This window comes from Macrobrachium rosenbergii, chromosome 10 (genome assembly GCF_040412425.1).
Source record: "Macrobrachium rosenbergii isolate ZJJX-2024 chromosome 10, ASM4041242v1, whole genome shotgun sequence".
In the NCBI taxonomy this organism is placed as follows: Eukaryota; Metazoa; Arthropoda; class Malacostraca; order Decapoda; family Palaemonidae; genus Macrobrachium; species Macrobrachium rosenbergii.
In genome coordinates this window covers 69279199-69302977 of record NC_089750.1, presented here as the reverse complement: position 1 = coordinate 69302977, position 23779 = coordinate 69279199, and the positions used below count along the sequence as shown (strand labels likewise).

Sequence of the window (23779 nt, the reverse complement as noted above, 5' to 3'; positions counted from 1 at the left end):
CTGATGTGTGTTTTAGCGGGTTGTCTATGTACGTCCTTAAACTGAGGAATTGTCTACTAACGGCAGCGTTTTCCTGTGACAAATTGTCCTTAAACAGAGTTGTCCTGTTATTGAGGTATCTGATACGTGTTTTAGCCAGTTGTCTTTGTGTGTCCTTAAACTGAGGAAGAGTCTACTAACAGGGCAAAGTTTTCCTTGGACAAAATGTTCTTAAATAGCGTTGTCTGACAATTGAGATCCAGTAACTGAGGTTCCACTGTGTATAGCAAAAAGCATAGTTCAATGGTGTATCAGTTCTTGTAAATATATTAAGTAGCATAGTAGAATGTTGTATCAGTTTTTGTGTAATGTGAGTAGTGTAGTTGAAGCTTTGCATCAATTTTTAAAACATAGTATATTGTCATGTTACCAGTTGGCAATCTCTATTCCAGGTTCCAGATGATGTAACAAGGGAGATGCTTGCATTTGCAGCAGGCTCTACAAAGGATAAAAAGAAACGCCAAGAACTGAAAAATACGGGGCAAAGTTATATAAATACCAAAGGAAAGCTTGTAAATGCAAAGCGTGTGTGGCCCCAAGATTGTAGTAGGTAAGTTATGGTTTGTCATATTTTCTCATTCCTCAGGATACTGTAAGCTGTCTTGTAGATTTGGCTAAATATTGGGCTTGGTGTAAAATATTGATAAATTTTCCGTAATCTGTGTATTGGATAATCATGAATTTTGTTGACTAGGGGAATTAATAGTAAACTAGTTGGGTCTTGAAGTATACCTAGTACTGTACTGTGCTTTTATAATGAGATAAAAAATTTTATAGAAGATTGTTAGAAAATATATATCTTGAGTTTTTATCAGAATATATCCAGAAGGTGAATTATTATTATTGTTAAAATAGTTTAACCAGACCACAGAGCTGATTAACAGCTCTCATAGGGCTGGCTCTAGAAGGTGAAACTTCATTCTCCTCTGTTAGGATAATGACCTAGAAATTGTCTAAATGATATCTTGCATGCACAGATAACTTACTATGAAGTGAAGACTTGAAAGAAAACAGAAAGCAAAGCAAAATTATACCTAGAATTTGAAGTGAGAAAAGAAAATGAAAAATAGATTAAATACTGTACTGTATATTTAATACAAAAAAGTTGGAGGAGAAGGTAAGGAAAATGACAAAAATGTACAAGGACACAGATTTTAAATGATATCAGTAATGAAGAGGTAGATATTGTAATCATATTTCTCCAAAACAGTTAATTGCAAAATTTAAAGTCAAGTTCCCCAAAGAAATTCATGTGAAATAGAAAGTTCAGAAGCATAAAAATGGTTGAACGAGAATACTGTAGTTGATTTGTATTTTTTTTTTTTTTTTGCATACAAGGATATTAATATGATAAAAAGTTATTTTTATAGGGTAAAGAATCAAGAAAATAGGACAGTACTGGGAACCACTAGTTGCCCATTGGTGAAAAGTTTAAACACTGGAAGATTACTATGGTGATTGGTTGTATTTGATAAAATTGTCATAAAAGAATTCCACATGAGTATTGCAGCCAGTTAGCTGTTTTTATTTGGTACTAAAACCACCGATTTTTAACACTTACGTATTGTTGTTTTCATTGGAAATAAAATATTTTTCAGATGTCCACTTAAATGCAACGCTCGCATCAGTGAAGAAGATCGTCAGAAGATATTTGCAGAATACTGGGGCCTGGCAGATTATAACCTCCAGAGAGAATATCTTGCAGCTCACATGCAGCGTGAAGAAAAACTCGGTCCAAGCGGCCTCTTACGTACTGTGATACTATATTTTCTTACCCAAGGAAAAGATAAGAAACTGCAGGTAAGTAGTTTTAGGATTACCCAGTTGTATTCTGCAGACTTTTTTTTATTGTACTAGCTTGTTTAGTGTTGTAAGGATGGTACAGTCAATAACTTTTAATGAATAGTTTTAACTAGTTTTTTTGAAACATTCTCATTTGTATCACAGTTTTATAAATTGATTGCAAATTCCCAAGATAGAGAAGTTATATCAATTTGGTTAATGTTTAGTAATTGACTAGATGAATATTTTAAGATTTTGCCCTGTTTGAAAACCAAGTGTTGGAGGTCTTTTCATTTTTCTTTGTAAGGTTTTGTCCCTTATGGGGTGCTGATCACCCACAACAAAGGCTCTTTAATTTTCCAGACCTTGGAGGTTAGGTTTTCTTGTCTGCTGCCTGTTGTAGGTGTAAAGGCTTGAATTTGCCTATACAGTAATCCTAGGATTGAAGTAGCCACATTTTTTTTTTTTTCTATAAATTTTTGTGAGCGTTAGTGACATTGGATCATTTGTAGAATTAGCTACTTATCGGAATTGTTTTAAGACCCAGATACTGGGAAATTTCAGGCAGTTCTTGATGATGGTATTGTTTCTAGTGTAAATTTTTCCTGATCTTGATTGAATTAAGTCTTCTACTCAGGCACAGTGTACTGCATATTTTAAAGTCAAACTTCCTATCCTTTCTGTTAGAAAAATGTTGTGGTTCTTACTGTGCCATGCACTCCAATCTTGAAAATATTCATGCTTTCTTGCTGTCAGTAAACACTGAAATTAAGTTATGTTATCATAAAACAATCTTAATTTAAAAAAATTTTTTTTCATCCTTAGTAATTTTTTGATAGATGGAAGCTACCTTTTGGTAATGCTGGATTCTGCACATTTAACCACCCAAATGTCAGTCGTACGCTATACCAAGATATCACACATCTATCACACTTAATGTACAACTGTTATTAGTAGTAAAAAGTTTCTGTAATGCAACAGATTTGAAAGGAGAAACAGTCATGCAGAAAGAATCAGAATTTCACTCACAGCTTTTGCCTATCAACTCAGTTGAAAATATGAATATGCAGTCTAAACAACAGTAACTACTGTACTCATAAATTTTTGCCCTGTCTACTAATTAGATATTTTTTACCAGAAGTATAGCAATGTTGCTGTTTCATCCAGGCTACGGAAACCATTCTTTTTACTGTCTTAATCCCTGCCTCCCAGTCCAGTGTCCATTCAAGTGAACAGTAATGTTCTGTTTCCAAGACTTGGCCATTTGTTAGTGTATTATATATTGGCCATTGAAAAACTCAGTATACATATATTTTCCAATTTTGAGCATATCGTGATGTCATCTGTTTCTTTCCTTACACAGTACTGAGCTTACCCTCCCGTCTCTCCCTCAGCAGCCGTACTGTCACTTTCCAGAGTGGACATTTTCTTTTACTTCATTTCTATTTATCATAAATTTGCTTTGCTTATTTTGATTTTCAGTCTTCTCTCCATTCTGATCTTCTACCTTTGAACTTCTCCATGACCTCTCCCTCAGATTTCACCATGAATGCTAGGTCATGCAATATAACAAGATAAATGTGATAGTATCAATCTACCAGTATTGTTTTTAACAGTTTGTCTTACATGCTTCTGTATACAATACGATATTAGCCTCTTATATCCTGCTTTGTTTTTACATGTATTAAACATCTTTTACTTATAAACTACTATATATATATCAAGAGCTTTAATTATTTTACAGTTATCTACATACTCATGTTCTTGTGTTTTATCTAGTGAGATAGTGCCAGATATTATACTCTTGCTAACTCCTGTTTGATGATTCTGTATTTCTTTTGAATTGTTGATGATCATTTTACAGTATTTGATTTAAATGGCATGTCATTATTTGGAAAGCCCACATCATGGAGGTCATTGTTGAATTAATCAAAATGCAGAGCCTTTATTGCGTGGGCTTAGTTATAAGTTAGTTTAATGAGGCCTACGAATCAGGGTTATATTCATGGCTCACCTTAAGGATGAGGTGGACAAGGCCAAGGAGCAAATGAATAGCAAAAGGCAGAAAGCATTACAGCAGAGGCCTTCGAAGGGATGCCACAAAGCACTTTAAAGTACCATCTTCTAATTGCCACTCAGCGTACTACACAGTGCAAATGTTGACCTCATACAAAGACTGTATTGCCATAGTAGGCAAAATGTCATTGAGATAATTGTATGTTCATTATAATACTTTCCCAGTGTATGAAAAAGGCATTGTTCAATAAGTTGGTGGTTTTTAGGTATGGTGTTGGTATTTTCATGTTACTTGTCTTTTTTACTGTTGAGCGTTTCTTTCTTTAGGTGTTAGCCATAGGGTTTTCTTGATAAATTAAGTCAAATAATTTTACCCAAATGTGGTGTTTAGATGAGCAAGACTATTGAGGCTCGTTACTATTATGAAGTACAGAGTACTGTACTTTTGTTTTTGAGTAATTCATTCATTAGTGGGATTGTTCTTACAACTTGTAGTATTTTATTTCTTGTAATCTTTGAAGTTGCTGAGTAAATTCTAATACTGTCATACATGTTCAGTAGTTTTACAGTTAGTACTGTTGCGGATTTAGGACCAAATCAAATTTGTTGCTCAAATGATTTCAGGTATGTAGGCAGTTCTTCTTGAAGACATTAGACGTTTCAGAGAAAGCCTCAAGAATAGTTCTTGAGAAGATGGTGCGAGGTGAGCTGGGTAGCGACAGTGGAGCCACATCTCCTCTAGGTATAATCCGTCCATTATCTGCACAGGGAGAGACGCAAGAATCTGCTAAAGAAAATGAAACTAGCAACATGAGTAATGATGATTGCGAAGTAAAAAGTGAAGGCTCTTCGTGAGCTCTGTTGGGAACTTAGAGTTGATATATTGGACCATTTATAAAAAGAAAATATTTTTACAGAATAGGAATGTATCTATTGTATTATTCCCTCTATTTGGTTGTAAGAAGATATTTAAAATTTAGTTTTAGGTTTGTAGTATCTAAAATTATACTTGTTTCATGTAGTGTACATGCATAACTTTCAAGCTATAAAGATCTGAGAAAATGTCAGTTTTTGCATACATTTTTTAAATTTTGACTTAGTGTTGATGTTTTACACCTTTTTCCTCCAAACCTGAAAAGAATGAGAATAATGCAGAAGTGCTTAAGCTATAAATTTAATTAACTATTTTCAGCATTAGAAACCTTGTTGCTTCTTTTTCTATAGTTTTTGCTTTAATTCCCATCCCAAGTATCTTAGTCCTTCCAGCATCATTTGTAGTTTGTTGCAATTCACATCTGCAGGTTTTACCCCATTGTGTAAGATTGTTACCTAATTGCACCTTTCTATTGTGGGAGTAATGGAACCAAGATCAAATGTAACCAGAGCAATAATTGGTAAGTTAGTCATATGACCAATGTAAACTAGTGCACAGTAGCAGGCATGTAGAACCACCTTGTGTGAGTAGAGAGAACTCATTTTTGCTTCCATATGAATCTATATTTTTGCAGTCAAAGAAATAATAAGCCTTTAGTTATGATTTACCATTCGTCTCCATTTTCAGATAGATTCTCGTCGCAATTTAATTTCTCTTGACATTCATTTTTCAGTATTAAAACTTGAAGGAAGGTCTGTCAAGAAGTTATGGACATGAACAGTTAATTTCATAAAGTTCAGGTATGATTTGCTTTTGTTTACATCGTCTTTTGGAAGCAGTTGTGATGCCATATATCTCCGTTTTTTCCTGGAACACATAAAAATTGAAAATTTGAAATTTATGTTATAAGAGGCTCATTCATAGCAGGTCATTTTGTTTATTGCTGTTGCTCATGATGTAGTTGAAGTATTTTTGTGGAATTGATGACAGTGGGTTAAGAGATTAGCATTTCTTCCCTAACTTTAGAAAATTGATTAAATATACAGCAGTTATTTAATTTCCTAATAGTTCCATTGTTTTAGGCATGTGGCCATTACATATGCTTCTAGTTGCAAGGCTGAAATGTAGTAAAAAATTTGTTTGTAAAAAGGCACCCATATTATTTCTTTAAGGGGGTCTAGATGAAATATTTAATTAGATTATCAGTCCCTGTAGGGATCCCAAATACTGAATGGTTGATGATATCCTGTAATTATTGATTTTGTATAAAAAAAAAATACTCCATAATATCATTGTTAAATTCTTAAATCCATTTCTCTTCAGTGAATGTACTCTGTTAACATATTTTTTATTTTTTCTTTAGCATTCCCTTGGGTAGGTGGAAGGTAGGGATACTGTAATGAGTTATATAGATAGAAAATTGTTAGGGCTTCAAGATATTGAGTTACAGTATATAGTGATAGAAAATGTTAGGGCTTCATGTAAAATGTATTTAACATCATTATTGTTTAGTATAGAGTTTAGTTTCTTGAAGATAAAGTTTGTGGAGAACTTAGATTGGTTTTAGGTTCTGAACTAAAATTGTATTGGAATCATAGTCTATCATGCGATCTCCAAACTTTTATTTTTCTTCATAAGGCCTTGCTGTTTTGTTTTGATCCATTTAAGTTTCCTGAGATGGCTTGGTGTTGGCTTGTAGGTATTCTTGATCAACATGATTTTTGTAGTATTTTAAAACTGAGTAAATTTCTGCAGCCTCATGTGTTTAAGTTAGAACACCATGTAATGTGGTTAAACATTTTTTTTCTTCTTTTGCAAGGGCAGTTACTAGTTTTATTTTGGGTCATCTGTAGAAATAAAATTTTTATGTATATATTTGTACAGTTTATATACATGCCTTATGTGATGTTTTTGTACAGTCTCCAATATCTTAGTCCTTTGATGCTCTCAACCATGTTTTGTATCTAATGAATGGTAGCCTTCAAATGATTTTTTCTTAGACTTTTGATTATATTCTGAATTTGTATTCTTTTACCATTTATATATGTATATAAAGTGTAAGTGAACGCTATGGCCATATTTGCAATTTTTTGGTAAATTATTAAAATTTCCCCAAGATTTAATTATTTTGGTATAGCTTTTTCTTTTTTGGTGGTTATGTTGGTGGAGGTGAAGCACTTCAGTTAGTATATAGTCTTTCAACTCACTTTAGTTTGAATGATAAGCTCCTGAGATGTCAGTTTAGCATGAGTTAAGTTATATGAATAGTTCAAATGTTCAGCTCTTCAAATGTCAATTCATCGTGAGCCAGGTATTGCAAGTAAGTAGTTTTAGTGGATAATTGTTCTTTATGTACAATTTCCACCGAGTCTGTCAAGAGTAAGTGTTCATTTCAGTACCAGTTCAAATTTTGTTTGATTTCAGTACCAATTCAAATTTTGTCAACCATATTAACTTGAGATTTTTGAAGCATGATCAGTTCCTCTTTTATTTAATCATAGTTTTTGCTAATTGCGGTGAAGAATTTTGAGAATACAGCAAATTTTTCGTGCTGCTGGCAACTTTATGGATGTGAGTTGAAAGCTTTTACATTCCACTAAATGGTAGAGTGGAATTGCAATGGACACACTGCCTGTCAGCATATGTAAGCTCCAGGTATACTAAGAAGTGCAATTTATTTATATCAGATTAATTTTTTTTTAGAATAAGTTAATCCAGAAACTGCAAGAGTAGGTGGAGGATCCACGAAAATATACATCAGTAGGTGTATGGTTCCTTTGTAAATGCAGTGTTGAATTGGTGAAATGAGTAACTTTGTTTCTTAACAGTGTCATCAAAGTTTCTTTACTGTTAAAGCTTTTCTCCAAGATTATTTAGCAGTTTTGTGGTATGCTGCAAATCAAGATTGCTGTTCTACAAGTTTTTAAAATGATCTAAGTTTGTGATGTGTGCTGAACACTTCCAGATTACAAAGAAGGTCAAAAGTCATCAGATTACAGCACCCTAATGCCAGTAATAAAATTTTCTCTATTAATGATTTACAAAGTTTGATAGCTGTTTATTAAACATTATGGTTGATCTGGATTTCTTAACTTGCTACTTTGATAATGTGAATGATAGTGTGACAAATTCTTTTTAGAATATTCATGAGTGTACTATTCATAAGCATGTGTGCAGATATCGTCAGTAGTAATGTTCAGGGTTTTTCCATTTTGTTAGTAGTTCTTCCCTTAATTGGTAATGTAAAAGTAGAGAAGTTTAGAATAAATTACAGGGAAGTAAAGGTATACAAAACAAAGCATATGAAAAGTTGGTTGAAATGTTTAAAGTTGAGAATTGTAATCAGTGATTCAGGGATAGGCTGTGAAATTTGGTATACATCAGATGGAAATATTAGTCAAATTATCATAGCTTTGCTAAACACTGCTATTTCTTCTTTAGCAATTTGCATTTATCAAAGATTAGGCATATCTTCACTTATCCAGAAGTCTTGAAAAATACTGAAATACAGTATTGAAATATAGTATTGGCATAATTACTTTGGATTTGATCTTTCTACAAATTTATCCATACTTCATTTATGCTGAGATGGAAAGATTTAATTACTATGTCGAATGCCACCATAGTCTGAGGTGGCAGATGTTTATAAATTTGATGCAAATGGAGAAGTTTGTAATTATTGGATGCATTTAAATAGTTTTTTGGTATGCAACACTGTTTCCATTCAACAACATAATGATGCTTGTTAATTTACTATCATTGTAAATGATAAAGAGGAAATGTTACTTGAAGTATTCAGTAAAATTCCTTTTTGTAAAGTGCAAGAAAGGGGAAATGTAAGGTGAGATATTTAGTAAAGTTCCTTTTGGTAAAGTGCAGTCACCTTGGTTTCATGGTTGTTGGACATTGGTAATACCTTGTAGTTGATTTTGTATGTGCAGTTGTTCATAGAAGGTCCTTCCAGAAAGCTTGTTGCTCTTTGATAAGAGAAAGATTACATTAAGGGTAATAGTTTATGAACAGCATTAGTGAAGCAGTAACCAAGGCAAATGACTCGCTGGTTGCCAGCTTCTTAGTGCTTTATTATGGAAGGGCTGGATACCAGGAGTATATCAATTTTGGTTATTTGTAGTGCTATTGAAAAGGATGCATGTGTCAAGATGGTTGTATAACTGTAATGTAAATATATTTTTAAGAATTAAATTGCACTTCCAAAAAACAGTACTGTAATAGGTTATTGTATTTTCTCTGTCTGGAACATTATTGAGGTACTGCATTTGCAGAGGTTTTTGTGTGTGTCTAGTCTGTTTTGATCTCAAGGTGTAAGAAGCAGTCTCATTGCACAATGTTTCAACAGTAATTAAGACGTGAGCACTATTTGCATATTTTAATCTTCTAAAGAATGGTATGGACAGGTGGCATATATTTTCTTTTTTGTTTTTAGATCACTACCTGTAGATATCAGTTTTGTCTTGATTACACTACCTTCTTGCACCCGTCTCCCACCTTTTTGCTTTTTTTTTTTTTTTTTTTTTTTTTTACTCAAAACTGCTCTTAGATACCCTTTCAAAATTGTGATGTTTTTCTTTATTACATGTCTGTCAGGCTTGTAAATTTTGTCTAAAGCATAAAAGTTTAGGACTGTTTCATTAAAGCAATGTGGCTGTACCTCTGCCCGGATTGTCTGATCTGTTGGTGAATTGAGATTCCAATATCAAATGTTTTGAAACTGTTTATTGTAAATTGTTTGTACTCCTGTTATCCATATCTATTATATTGTATTGAAATGCATGGATTATGGACTTTTGGTAAATCAGCTTATTGTTTTATTAAAAATACAAAGCATGACCGATGTACAGTAATTGATTTATTTTTATTTTTGGCATAGCAACATGTTCAGAGTAAACTAGGAAATAGTTACATTATATTGTTTGTAGATTTGGGTTATGGCAAAGCTGAATTGCAGACCTTATTGAGCAGACTAAAGGAATTTTAGTTAAATAGTTTGATAGGTCTGCATAGGTTTTAAGAAAGCCAATATAATTTTGGGACTAAACCATATTTAACAGGGATTGTCAAGGGCAAGGATGAATACAATACTTTGAATAATAATTATCAGATAGTTTTCTCAAGTAATGATTTGCTTAATTTTCTTCCATGCTTCCTACTAAGTAAAGCATATGTATTAAGTATTGTAGATGTCAAAATCCCCCTTCCAGTTTTGGGGGTTTGAAGTTGTAAAATAGTAGAAATAGAATACTAGATTTTTAAGCACTAAAAACAACAGGGTTTCATTATAAATTAAATTGCGAATTACAGTTAGGATAATGGCTGATTATCTAAATTTTAAAGAATGATATTGGCACTGTATGTTCATTACATTATTGTAACACCTTTATTTCTCCAAAGTTACTTGGTGAATGTGTGAAAGGTGATGCCATGTTCAGTCGTACAAAGCATTGTATGTTATTTACAGTGCTTTGAATTAATAATATGTTACTGCTTTTGTTTTTATGAAAATCAGTAATAATCTTGTCCTGTCTTGCAAGTTCATGTAGCACAGCACATTTGTTGTCCTAATTAAGCTGCACTTTCCACAGTTTGCATTCCATATTGTACTGGTGTTTTCATTGTTTTGCACATAGAGGATTACATTTTCAGTGAAGACATGCATACCAGAATGCACAATTTTCCATGTAATATAATTTTTATATAGATATGCAATTACAGCGCAGTACTGTACTGTATTTAGATTATGCAGTTTTGTGGGTTATGCATATAACCAACCTGAATAAGAAAAAAAAAACACTACGTAAATTTGTTTTTGGTTTTATTTTAGTGTTAATTATCCTGTGCACCTTGAATTGGCATTCAAATTTTTAAAGCATTTTAAAATTTTTATTTTTCCCAGACCTATAAGCCTGAAGTCTTTTATATGGAATAAATGGCCATAACTGGTGTAGTCATTGAAAACTGGTAGTGAGATAGGTGATTGGCAGTAACGGGGGAGGGGTTGGGGACCACCCACTCACTTAGGGCATGTCACTTTTTCCTTTGGGAACTTTGACATTTTGAGGTTAGAAGTAGGATTATGATAAAAAGACTTCCATTTATCTGTCTAATAAAGATACAAATATTAAATTTGTTCCCATGAGAAAACAAACCTTCATCCTTAAGAAGGAGGAACCCCGTAGGAGGGTAGAGCCATTAAGGTTCTTTGTGGGTGCCTTCGGCCCATAGCTGCAACCCCTTTCGTTCCTTTTTACTGTACCTGTACCTCCTTTCATATTTTCTCTCCCATCTTTCTTTTCAGCCTCTACTAACAACTGATTCATAGTGCAACTATGAGGTTTTCCTCCTGTTACACCTTTCAAACCTCTTGCTGTCAATTTCCGTTTCGGCACTGAATGACTTCATAAGTCCCAGTGCTTGGCCTTTGGTCTAAATTCTAAATATTCAATTTGGAGGGAGGAACTAACCTGAGATTATGACTGGTGATGATCTCCCACCTGGAAATGAAGTGAGATGGGGAAGGATGACAAGGCTCCCCGTGCCAGTGTGTGCCTTGTAACCTCACTCGGGGAAAAAACAAAAATTTAGGTTTCCCTTGTGAGATAGGAAGACCAATTCTGAAGGCAGCATAAGATCCCAAAATCCCAGGCATATATTTGCTCAACTGCCTACTTCCTTGCTGAAAGAGGGACAAAGGGATTCACATTAACCAACTAAAGGCGGCCAGCCATCAGAACCCCTTCAGTAATTTGCCTGAATCTGGCCTAACCAGTTTCCACTACTGCTGTTGCCTGCTGGGAGGAAGGGAGAGGAATAGAATACCAGTCGTTCCACTTTTATCCAACCTTTCAAAACAGTAAACCTTGGGTGAGATGGTGTTCTGTTAAAATGGAACTTGGGTGAGATAGTGTTCTGTTAAAAAACGGAACTTGGGTGAGATGGTGTTCTGTTAAAATGGAACTTGGGTGAGATGGTGTTCTGTTAAAATGGAACTTGGGTGAGATGGTGTTCTGTTAAAATGGAACTTGGGTAGCTACTTGGGTGAGATAGTGTTCTGTTAAAATGGAACTTGGGTGAGATGGTGTTCTGTTAAAATGGAACTTGGGTAGCTACATATGCCGGGCAGTCACCCCTGTGATTGCTACATAATTAGCTCACTGGTCTGGTTAAACTAATAATAACTACACATCCTGAGGGAGGTCATGCAGGTAGAACAAGGTAAAGGTAGTGTGCTCCACTCACTGAAAGTCCCCTGTAATGTGGACAAGTTCCTCCTGAACACCAGGGATGGGGGACTGCCATGACTTCATGAGCCCTTGCAGAGATACAGAATTTGATAACTTACCAAAGCCAGAATGAGACTATGTTCTTAGACACTTCTTTCTTTGCCTGTTGGTATGTACTAACAAACAGCTGTCAATCCTTGGGCCTCACGCAACAACCAGAAATACAGTAAAATTTGCACTGAATACTACCGCATTCATCTTGATCATTGTCTACAAAGTTGAGGGGAGGAGAACAAGAGATCTCATTAGGAAATAAGGGGTTCTGAGATTTCACCACAAACTCTGGAATGTGTAAAAATGAGATGGCTCCCTATCTGTGTGAGCACATCACCAAGTATGAGAGACCATGCAATTTTCCTATCCTTTTTTCCTATGATAAGGCTTACAAGAAAACTGTCTTTAGCATGCCATTTCTCTTCCTAGCCTTTTTAAGGGGCTAATAAGGCACCCATGTGAGACTACAAAGGAATGCGAGTAAGTGGGGCAGGCAAAACTCGTGGAGACCACTGAAGCCACTACATTAAGCTGGAAGGCCTGCAAAAGGCTTATTAGTAGCCCATAGTCACAGATATAAAGAGGAGCTTATTGCTTCTGAGGTACACTAGGTATACTACAATTTCTGCTGAATAGCAGCTCTTGACTGGAAAGATATCCCTCTCACAATACCAACCACAGAAGATGACCCACTCTGCCTGGTAAAGAGCAGAAGTTGATCTCCTGATGGTACCAGATGTCTCCTGCACAACCCTGCCAGAAAAACCTCTGTAGTAGGGGTAGCCACGAACTGTTAACTTCTGCTGGACTGACTTGTGATACTTGAACAAAGGCAGCTGCTAAAATGGGGTGGGCCCTTTTTGTAGCTTTCTCAAATGCATCAAGAAAACAGCAGATCTGGATATCCTTTGGTTTGTAGTCGGCTAACAGTTACCAGGGTCATTCTCAGATTGAGAATGACCAACACTTGGCTGATCACTTGGCAGATCAGGTAGAATGGTGGAAAAGCATGTGCTGAAATTGTCCTGATAATGTCTGGTGCCACACACAAGGTGAGCCACTCTGTTGCTGTTCATACTTAACTCCATGGACCAAGTGGGAAGCAGATGAAAGTACACCATCTCAACAGAATAGCAGGGTTGGGGGAAGCACTGCACAGGGAAGGGGTGATACTGACAGAGTATTACCCTTGGAGGGCACCCACAGACTTATCTCTACTGTCTTCCTCCTTGAATTGTATTTCTCCCACTGACTACGTGGCCAAGACGCACATTCAAGACAGATAAGAGGCGGAAAACATTCCTGCCCTCTGAATGACGAACACAGAGAATGAGGGTCAGCATCATACGCAGGCATAAATCATTCCAACCAGAAGAAAAATCCTAAAAGCCAAAACCATTAACCACTCAGAGAAATAGTCACATAAATCAGCTTCAACAGCAACCACACTGGAGAGCACACGATGTGTCTGCGTAGTCAGCCAGCAGAAGACAGCGATACTGTCCAACTGAGCGGATGGGTAGGTTACCCACCCCTCACTTGTTGCCACTAGTTATCAACCTTTCTGCCAAGCTTCTGTGACTGGGCCAGCTATTACTTAGGGTTCCATATAAAAGACGTAGGTTAGTAGTTTCATAGGAATGAATAGTAATTAACAATACCTGTTGTGTGAACCAAAAAATTTACAAATTATAACAAAAAATTACCCATGTGTATCAGACAAAAGCAATTACATGGAGAGGATCAAAGAAAAATGAAAAAACAGTCCTCTAAAAATTGATGCCAATCATTAATTTTCATCTGATAATTTGGGGGTGACAAGCTTTTAGGTATTTTACTGTTTTACATATTTATAAATACTGATCAACCAGAATTTGTTTGTAGTCACTTTGTTCAAAATTCAGTATTTTAAAAAAATTAACCAAACATTAAAATCTTGTGGAAAGGAATACTAAAAACCTAGCAAACCCTGACTTTCTTATTTAACTGCTTGTAAAACTGCATATGAAGGTGAATTCATATGCACAATATATAAAAATGTCACTCTAAAAAATTATGGTACCTATGCTACTTATCTGAGCATCTCAAATGACATGTTTCCAATGTCTGAAAGGGACATTTTGTACAGTTTTTGAAAAATAACTAAGTACACATCCAACTTAATAAGGGAACCTAGAAATAATCTTTACAATTCAAAATATATGAATACTTGTGATCTAATATAACCATACAAACATTTTCTGTGGGATGGATGACATAAAATCCTTTCATAATCATCTTGAACCTTAAACCCTAAAGCTCTGGGCACAAATGCAGCAGCATGTCAACTTCTGAGTTTGATAACCCAAAGCTATCATATGGCATGCTGCCTGAATAAGTAAAAGCAGCCATTAAGATGTTATCTAATCATTGCAACATAATAGTGTCAAACACAAATACCTCTCCTTGACTATTTTTTTTAATGAGTACACTGACTGATAAACTATTGAAATATGACTTCACATTCTTAAATTATGGTGGAGAATATGAAGGACCTGACGGCTCTCGAACTGATGCTAGAGGGTTGCTTTTTGGCACTTCAGGAAATTCAAGGCCTGGGAAAGAAATTTCATATTAATTTGTTTGTCGATACTGTGTAACAGTCAGTTTCTTTAGCAATCTGAAAGACAAGAAGATTTGTACACAATACTATAACCTTGAGTAAAGCTAAAAACTAACATCATGTGATCAACAGGTGTAAAAAACTTCCCTCATCTATGACTAGTCCACTTTTAAATCATCTAGACTTTGAGACTAATGAACACAGAGAGGTCCAACAAATCCCATGTAATTCTGCTCCAGCTCACTGAGCAGTTAAACCAGAGTTATTTTTTGCCTAAATAGTCTTCTACCATCATCAATATCTTATGAGTCTTTCTATGGTTTCCCATTCCCTACAGGGAGAGCCAGCTACCGTTTCAGGTATTTTATTCACTTCTCACATAGAATGAATTAAGGGCAGACATAAGCAGTACAGAGGAAATTAATATAAAAACAGGAAAATAGGATAAACAGTATGAAAGAATGAAGAAGAGTAGTCTAAGAATTATGAATGCAAACAGACCTAGACATGTAGTGGGTTTAAAGCCTTTAAGAGTACAGTAATTATCCTTCCCTACCATGTGAAGTCAATACCTTTATCTGCTTTTATAGTATGAAAAGGTAAAAACCTGGGACCATGGTGGACTACAATGTACTTCCTAATATACTCTTTCATTATAATACCCACTTTCAAAGTCCAAATGGCCTTGACCTGAGATTTTTGCTTATAAGACTTTAGTTCTGCCACTGAATTTATTTTCTGCTACCTTTGTTGATACTTCCTTAATTTTCTTCCAATAGATATTGGAATTTTTATGGTCCCTTTGACGAATGTTAATACAATGCTTCAGTCAACTGTTCTGTATTATTATTCATATTGGGTAACAGGCAGTAGGTAGGGTAAACATAATGTGGGATCAATGGAATCCTGCCACAAATGGGGTAGAAAAATGTTTGGACTAGCAATGTGGATGACAAAAGGTAGGAAGGATGTGAAATGGTAAATATCCAAGATAAAAATTACAAATACAGTATAATTAAAGTTGAAAAAAACACCAATGAGGAAAAGCTTTGAGAATGTATATATATTAAGAGAATATGTATGAATCTGAGGATGTTTTATAAAAGAAAAACTAATTGAGAATGTGATACCTGAAAAAATTAGGAATGAGCTTTAAGTAAACAATGTTACGGCACAAATTAGAAAACTAAAATTTGTTGAAAACAGCTGGAGAACAGTCAGTGGAGAGTTGATCTTAATATCAGAGGAGAACCAGACAACTGAAAAAAGAATACCACAATACAGTAGTACTATAAAAGAAAGAGGCAACATACTCCAGTGTATAAAATGGAGATGTAAGGCTGCTGTAAAAGTATGGGAGAAGTTGCTGGAAGAAATCCTTTTACTATTTACCACAGTAACTGCAGTAGTTTAAGCTCCGCAAGAGAAACCACTGATAGCTACTAAAAGAGATGACTTTGTTTTAACAGAAAAATCAATGGATGAGTTCTTAAAAATTTGTAAAAGATTTACAGAGGAATTACAAGGTAGCTGGAAATCAATATAAGCAAAGAAAAAACCACTGTGATTGGATAGAAAATGCTGTCAGGAAAGTGGCAATGAGATGCTATGGCCAAAGTATACGGGTAAAAGCAGTTTATATGGAGTAGGGGATTTTTGATATCAGAAGATTTTGATGTAAGAAGTTATAGGAAGATTTAAAGGCAAATAAATGAAGGAAAAGGATTACAGTATGTTGGAAGGCTCACTCACAGTATACAGATGAAAACTTGGATGAGATGAATATTCAGGAAGAGAGTACATGAAAGAGTTGCAAGAACTATTCAAACATTTAACACTGGACAAGGAAAACAATGTAAAACTGTCCATGATGAAAGACCTCATGGACTGGTAGTTATACAAATGATACTAAAACTAAAAAGGTCAGCCAAACTTACCTTGCATGGCATTTGCTAGATTTGTGTCAATACTATTTAAATCTTGGTCTTCAATAACAAGTTGATCTAATTCTTCTTCAAGTGTACCATCATCTACATCAGGTCCCTGTGAACTTGCTCCGGAAGCTAGAAGTGAACTTATGTCCTGACATTCCTCTAATACCTGTTTAAATGCAAAGGACAAAATGATATCACATTATGGTAAGACTAAGATGTGGAAAGTATGAAATAAAAAACCTCACTCATCTCATGATACTTGTGTAAGGCATAACTGGTCATAACTGAAAGAATATGGAACAAGCAACGATGACAAGAAAATTCCAGAAAGAAAAATAATTATTGTACATAATAGAAAACTTATCAGGTGGTCCACTTAAACTTAGATGACACTATTTCACCAAATACAGTAAACCCCATGAAAACAAAATCATAAAAAACAAAACCTTCAGGGGAAATTTGGTAAACATATTAGTTTACTTGATCCTCTAACGCCGAGCCTCTATTTACAAAAGTGTCTGTTGTACGCCAGCGGCGTTCGGGAGTTAGCGCCAAAGCGGAAAAAAAGTTTTTTTCAAAAAATTACAGCACGCTTAGTTTTTAAGATTAAGAGTTCATTTTTGGCCCCTTTTTTTTGTCATTGCCTGAAGTTCAGCATGCAACCATCAGAAATGAAAAAAATATCATTATCATATATAAATATTGAAATATATGACAGCGCGAAAAAAAAATGTCATATACAGTATAATTGTATACAAATCGCGCTGTGAGCAAAACGGTTAAAGCTAACGAGTTATTTTTTTTCTTTGTATTGTACACTAAATTGCAATGACTTTGGTATACAACAAATTGTAAAACGATCAAAGCAACACAGAGAAAATATTATCACAAAATGATGCATGAATTATGTAGCAACGCCAACGTAAAAAAGTTTTTTCAAAAATTCACCATAAATCGAAATATTGTGCTAGAGACTTCTCGTTTGTTGCAAAATGAAGGTACATGATTGAATATTACTAGAATGTAAGAGTTTTAGCTTACAATTGCGTTTTTCGATCATTTCAGTCGAGTTAAAGTTGACCGAAGGTTGAAATTTTGGCACTTATCATGATTTATATGAAAATTTTTCAAAACTGATAAAAGATACAACCATGAGCTATTTTCTGTTGTATTCTACATGAAATTGCACACATTTCCATATATAAAACTTTATGTAACGACTAATATAAAACGGTGCAAACATTACGACAAAGTGACGAAAGAATTTCCGAGATGTTCGGCCGAGTTACCGCGTGCGGACGTAAGGAAAAAGTTTTTTTTTTTTTTAAATTCACCATAAATCAAAATATTGTGCTAGAGACTTCCAGTTTGTTGCAAAATGAGGTACATGATTGAATATTACTAGAATGTAAGAGTTTTAGCTTACAATTGCGTTTTTCGATCATTTTGGTCGAGTTAAAGTTGACCGAAGGTTGAAATTTTGGCACTTATCGTGACTTATATGGAAATATTTCAAAAATGATAAAAGCTACAACCATGAATTATTTTCTGTTGTATTCTACATGAAATTGCGCACATTTCCGTATATAGAACTTTATGTAACGACTAATATAAACTGGTGCAAACATTACGACAAAGTGACGATAGAATTTCTAAGATGTTCGGCCGAGTTACCGCACGTGGACGTAAGGAAAAAAATTTTTTTTTTAAATTCACCATAAATCGAAATATTGTGCTAGAGACTTCCAATTTATTGCAGAATGAAGGTACATGACTGAATATTACTAGAATGTAAGAGTTTTAGCTTACAATTGTGTTTTTCGATCATTTCGGTCAAGTTAAAGTTGACCGAAGGTTGAAATTTTGGCACTTATCATGATCTATATAAAAATATTTCAAAACTGATAAAAGATACAACCATGAGTTATTTTCTGTTGTATTCTACATGAAATTGCACACATTTCCATATATAAAACTTTATGTAACGACTAATACAAAACGGTGCAAACATTACGACAAAGTGACGAAAGAATTTCCGAGATGTTCGGCCGAGTTACCGTGCGCGGACGTAAGGAAAGTTTTTTTTTTTTAAATTCACCATAAATCAAAATATTGTGCTAGAGACTTCCAGTTTGTTGCAAAATGAAGGTACATGATTGAATATTACTAGAATGTAAGAGTTTTAGCTTACAATTGCATTTTTTTATCATTTCGGTCGAGTTAAAGTTGACCGAAGGTTGAAATTTTGGCGCTTATTGTGATTTATATGGAAATATTTCAAAACTGATAGAAGCTACAACTATGAGTTATTTTCTGTTGTATTCTACATGAAATTGCGCACATTTCCATATATAAAACTTTATGTAATGACTAATATAAACCGGTGCAAACATTATGACAAAATGACGAAAGAATTTCTGAAATTTTCGGCAGAGTTACTGCGCGGACGTAAGGAAAAAATTTTTTTTTTTTTTCAAAAATTCACCATAAACCGAAATATTGTGCTAGAGACTTCCAATTTGTTGCAAAATGAAGGTAAATGATTGAATATTACTAGAATGTAAGAGTTTTAGCTTACAATTGCGTTTTTCAACCATTTCGGTCGAGTCAAAGTTGACCGAAGGTTGAAATTTTTTGTAGTTGACGTACGGTATGTCCACTCGGCACCCAACAGACAATTTTAGTCGACGTACGATACGTCCAGTCGGCGTTTAAGGGTTAAATCATTAAACATATAATGTAAAAGTATAATTTCTCATTCAAAAAATATATAAAAAAAATAGCATTCACTTCATAGCTCCATATAAATGGCTTTGGTCTATATCCCAACCAGACAAATCAAATTAGCACTACTGTACACAAACTCTCATACCTGTTGTAACTCATCCATAGTGGTTGCAGCACTATCAGCAGAACTATCACCGGCAATGGAAGACCGAATTGCCTCTACACCACTGCGGAATGCCCCAAGCACTTGCCTTTGAAAATTAAGATTTAGAACAAATTAAAACCATTTCTCAAGATTTTATCTAATACCAGCTATACAAAATATAAAATTTAGGAAAGGTTCTTGTTTCATAAACACAACCCTTTAATTTTACTTAAGCACTATTGTTAAGACTACAATTGGTCAGCTGAGTTATTCCTTTTATCCAAGAAAAAAATCATGATTAACTCCCTCAAGATAATATTTATTCCATTACACTAACAAGCTGTTAATTATTGAACACAGAACCATTCAAAATTAAGTGTCCATAAAAATGGCCAAAGCTTTTACAGTGTTCAGGGTAAGTTGCTACTCAGGTGAAAGGCTATATAATGGGTTTTACGTAACCTTTAACGAAATCTAAAAAGTGGGTAATAAGTACCTAGAACTTTTTAAAGATCGACTATATCTTTTCATATATCAAATGCCAGGTTTCTATTTTGAAATCAGTAATAACAAGAAATACCTGGGATAGTGTTTGCAATGTTATACTAACCATAAACAAAAAGTAGCCATTGTATGTTTCTACAATTAAGGCTAAGCAAGTAAAGCAAATGTGTAAGAAAGGTGGATAAAGCTAGAACTTCAAGAACATTCATGAAATAAGTAACATGACTATGATAAAATGTAGTGAAAGCTACCTAGTACTTTCAAATTACATCTTCAGCAAAAGACATCTTCCTGATACCAGCAGAGCTGCATACACACTATATAAACAGTTGGTCCTTGATGCATAAAGAATTCACTTAAGGAAATTTATAAACACAATACTGGAAAATAATTGAGAAATATACATTAAGTTAAAAAATGCAAAACTTGAACTTGCTATGTGGCAAGCACCAAAACAATATATCACACATAAGTAAACATTTCAGTTTAACACACCATTTCCCGTCGCTATTACCACTGTATTAAAATTATAATTGTACAAGTATGAACAGAAGCATCAACTATAACCAACTCCTTACTGAAGACATGGTTACAACCCCTGTTATATGCTTGTAAAATGTAAATGAAAAGTTAACTGCAATTGAAATTCTGGTTAAATTTACATTTACAAAAATGAAAAGCATGAGAGGCAGATTCATGTTCCTCTATTTTTTTATTCTTTACTGTAGATAGAAATTCTATGCCTACAGTTTTCCTTTCATTCATATAGTAATGCAGAATTTTACATAAAAGAAAATATTACATTTGCTGCTGATGTGTATTATTTACACAGTTACGGTTAAAATGATTGAGTCAATGCTGAAAGTGTAATATTATGCCATTAACCAAAACAATTTAACCATAATTGCACTGACATACCATTTTCTTTGTTTTGGGCATTATAATTAATGTAGAGGTTTTAGGCATTATAATAAATTTTTGAGGTTTTAGGCATTACAGTATAATTAATGCAAAGATAGCTTATAGTGCATCCAGTATATGGAAGGATGTCTAGCTATTTATACCTTTTAGAATATAGCATTTAGGCCAAAGGGCACGCCCTGGAACCTATGAGATCATTCAGCACTGGAACAGAAATTGACTGTAAAGGGTTTGGATGATGGATGGATGTATGAAAGGTGTAACAGGAGGAAAACCTCATAGCTGCCATACGAAATAATTGTTAGGAGAGGGTGGAAAGTATGATGAAAGAGAATATAAACATAGGTAGTGTAAAAGGAATGAAAGGGGTTTCATTCCTTTTACTGTACCTCTGTTTATATTCTCTTATAACTTTTAAGTACTGTACACTTTATAATGCATTATGCCACAATAAACAAGGGATTTAAATTTATTGGATTTTTTGCTTACAGGTTTATAACATCCATATTATAAACCACGGGTTTATAATTTTTTATAACCTACATCTAGGTTCAACTGCATAACTGCTCAATAACAAGTCCGTAAGGACTATGAAAAGTTCAGTAGCATCAACAAGTACCTTAAGTTCTCACATAATGAATCAGGATGGTGAACAGAAACAAAAACTTGTCAAGGTTCCTACTTTCAAAAGCATTTACAGCTAGAAATAAATCTCTAAATGAGACCTACTGGCCACTAAGTATATTACAATCTACTTCATGACAAAATTAATGAAGATGCATTAAAAATTAACATCTTCCAGAATGATGTAGGACACTGCACTTACTTATTAATTTGTGTCTCTTGTAACTGCAGCATGCATGTATTTACATTTTCCAAGGCTCCCATCTGTGTAGAGAGAGACTTTTCTGACCGCTTCTTCCTCCTCAGCAAAGACAGTGCCTGGTTACAGTATATTAAAAAAAAAATATTAACACCAACCTGCGAGAAAAATTTTCATAACATACTCATTACTGTGTTAATAATTTAGTTGGCAAAAGTGTCATGAAGATAGCTAAAAGTAGCTTTATGAAATCTTAGTTATAATGGTTCACTAAATAGAACACGTAAAATTCTAATGCTTATGACATATTTACATATGAATAGGTTTCATCTTCTGAATATTAAAAAACACACAATAATATTCAAGCATCACATTTACAAGCAAGACAGTTATACAGTCCAGCACATTTAAGGTTTCCATATTTTGAAACACTATGGGCCTACACTACATATGAAAAGACAAAGCTTTGCACTAAATTAGACACAATGAATGGGCTATATTTTAAAAGTAACGAAACACTGATGCACCCTTCTAAAGTTTAAAAAGTTTATAGAAAAACCTAACATTCAAAAGCTGAATGTTATTCAATACAGTATTATAAGATTTTTGTGTTTGTGCATGTGGTTTTAGCTCTTCATTCTGACATCTCTGATATGTATTGGCTATGAAGTGGTTTTGTGCACTTTACTGACTAAGCTATTTCATTCTGATAAATTCTGGAGCTAAATTTGGACAAAAGAATATAAACTTCTACTCAAGAAATATTAGAAAACAATCATCATACACTACCTTAGTTTTGGATTTTGCCTTAAGAGATAACATCACCTCCTGCTGCAAACTAGCAATTTCATGCTCTAGTTGGGAAATATTGTTTTCAACACCTTTCTGTGCAACATACAGCTCATTTTCAGCTGGAACGTAAGAGTTAGACATCAAAATCTCACACAAATTTCAATATTCTTGACATACAAACCTGTATTTCACATGAAATTCTATGTTCCACAGGCAATGGCATTAAACCATTCCAAGTCCAGCATGTAAGGAAAATGCTACTTTAATTAAACAACATACTAAAACCCTTTCATATGCACAATTAGGAACCCAATCCAGAAGTCCACATATACTAAATATGTAGTGCACTGACAGGGGGTAATCTAGCAATAATTTATTCAAAGATATGGGAAACAAATAATCCCACTTATGAGACTAGTTAGCAACTAAAAGCTGTGGCATAAATAATTCATATCCTAGGGGGTAATCCAGCATTAATTTAATTAAAGATATGGGAAAAAAACAACCCCACTTATGAGACTGGTTAGTAACTAAAAGCTGTGGCATAAATGGTTCATATCCTATCACAATTATAAATGCTTTAATGTCAGTGTTTTCCTCCATGGGGGTTAGATACGAAATGAGTTCCCTTTAACATTTCTGCCAGAATGCCCATCTGGTCTAGAGCTTCATTGATCCTCATTCTTTTGACCTTCCTAAAGGTCTTTGTTCTGTTACTTCCATATCTATTGCCTTTCTGCCCAAATGTTCCTCATACTTTCTTATCAACATGTCCAAGGCATCTCAATCTTGACAATACTGTCACCGATCACCGAGATAACCTAGCTGCTCTATGACACATGCGCCACGGATGGTGTTATCATTGTAAAGCTCTAAGGAGTAGATGACCAACTAGAATATTGAAACCAGAACTACCAGATAATGTCATTAAAAGAATGAAAGTACAGTAGTTCCTTGGCAATGCATTTACATCAGCCTCAAAAAGCAGATGCCACCAGGTGTCATACATAAACAACCAACACTTACAGGGTAGCAGCCACAGGAAGATTGATAGAGAAGGCATTCATCGTAAAAAGCTTGTCAAAAGAAGATATATTTTGAGTATGCCTAAACTGGCAGTCCTACAGTAACTGCATGCAGATAGCTCTTTGAGGACTACCCTCTTATGCTCTACCAGGGAAAGACTTTCATCCTAGCCTCTATAAGAACAACTAACCACATCAGCCAAATATCAACCACTTCTCAAGTGCCCTTTGTCTTTCTCAGTTACAAAGTTCTTGGCTGAGAATAAGGACCCTATATCTTGGTGAAATCTAAAGCTAACAAAA

General features: G+C 34.4%; 2 protein-coding genes across 13 annotated transcripts in view; one reads left to right on the top strand and one right to left on the bottom strand.

Moving 5' to 3' along the window:
• The window catches only part of LOC136842791 (uncharacterized), a 49205-nt gene extending 38673 nt beyond the window's left edge, over positions 1 to 10532 (top strand). For all 4 annotated transcript variants that reach the window (XM_067110627.1, XM_067110624.1, XM_067110625.1 and 1 more), the window contains exons 8-10: positions 432 to 589; positions 1638 to 1839; positions 4462 to 10532. In XM_067110627.1, coding sequence (XP_066966728.1) covers positions 432 to 589; positions 1638 to 1839; positions 4462 to 4692 — 591 coding nt within the window. In that variant the 3' untranslated portion in view covers positions 4693 to 10532. The remainder of the gene's footprint in view (positions 1 to 431; positions 590 to 1637; positions 1840 to 4461) is intronic.
• Positions 10525 to 23779, bottom strand: part of LOC136842793 (charged multivesicular body protein 7-like) — a 35900-nt gene continuing 22645 nt past the window's right edge. For all 9 annotated transcript variants that reach the window (XM_067110632.1, XM_067110634.1, XM_067110636.1 and 6 more), the window contains exons 6-10: positions 22449 to 22570; positions 21663 to 21778; positions 19412 to 19517; positions 16543 to 16705; positions 10525 to 14597 (exon numbers count right to left, since the gene is read on the bottom strand). In XM_067110632.1, the coding sequence (XP_066966733.1) occupies positions 14515 to 14597; positions 16543 to 16705; positions 19412 to 19517; positions 21663 to 21778; positions 22449 to 22570 (590 nt within the window). In that variant the 3' untranslated portion in view covers positions 10525 to 14514. The remainder of the gene's footprint in view (positions 14598 to 16542; positions 16706 to 19411; positions 19518 to 21662; positions 21779 to 22448; positions 22571 to 23779) is intronic.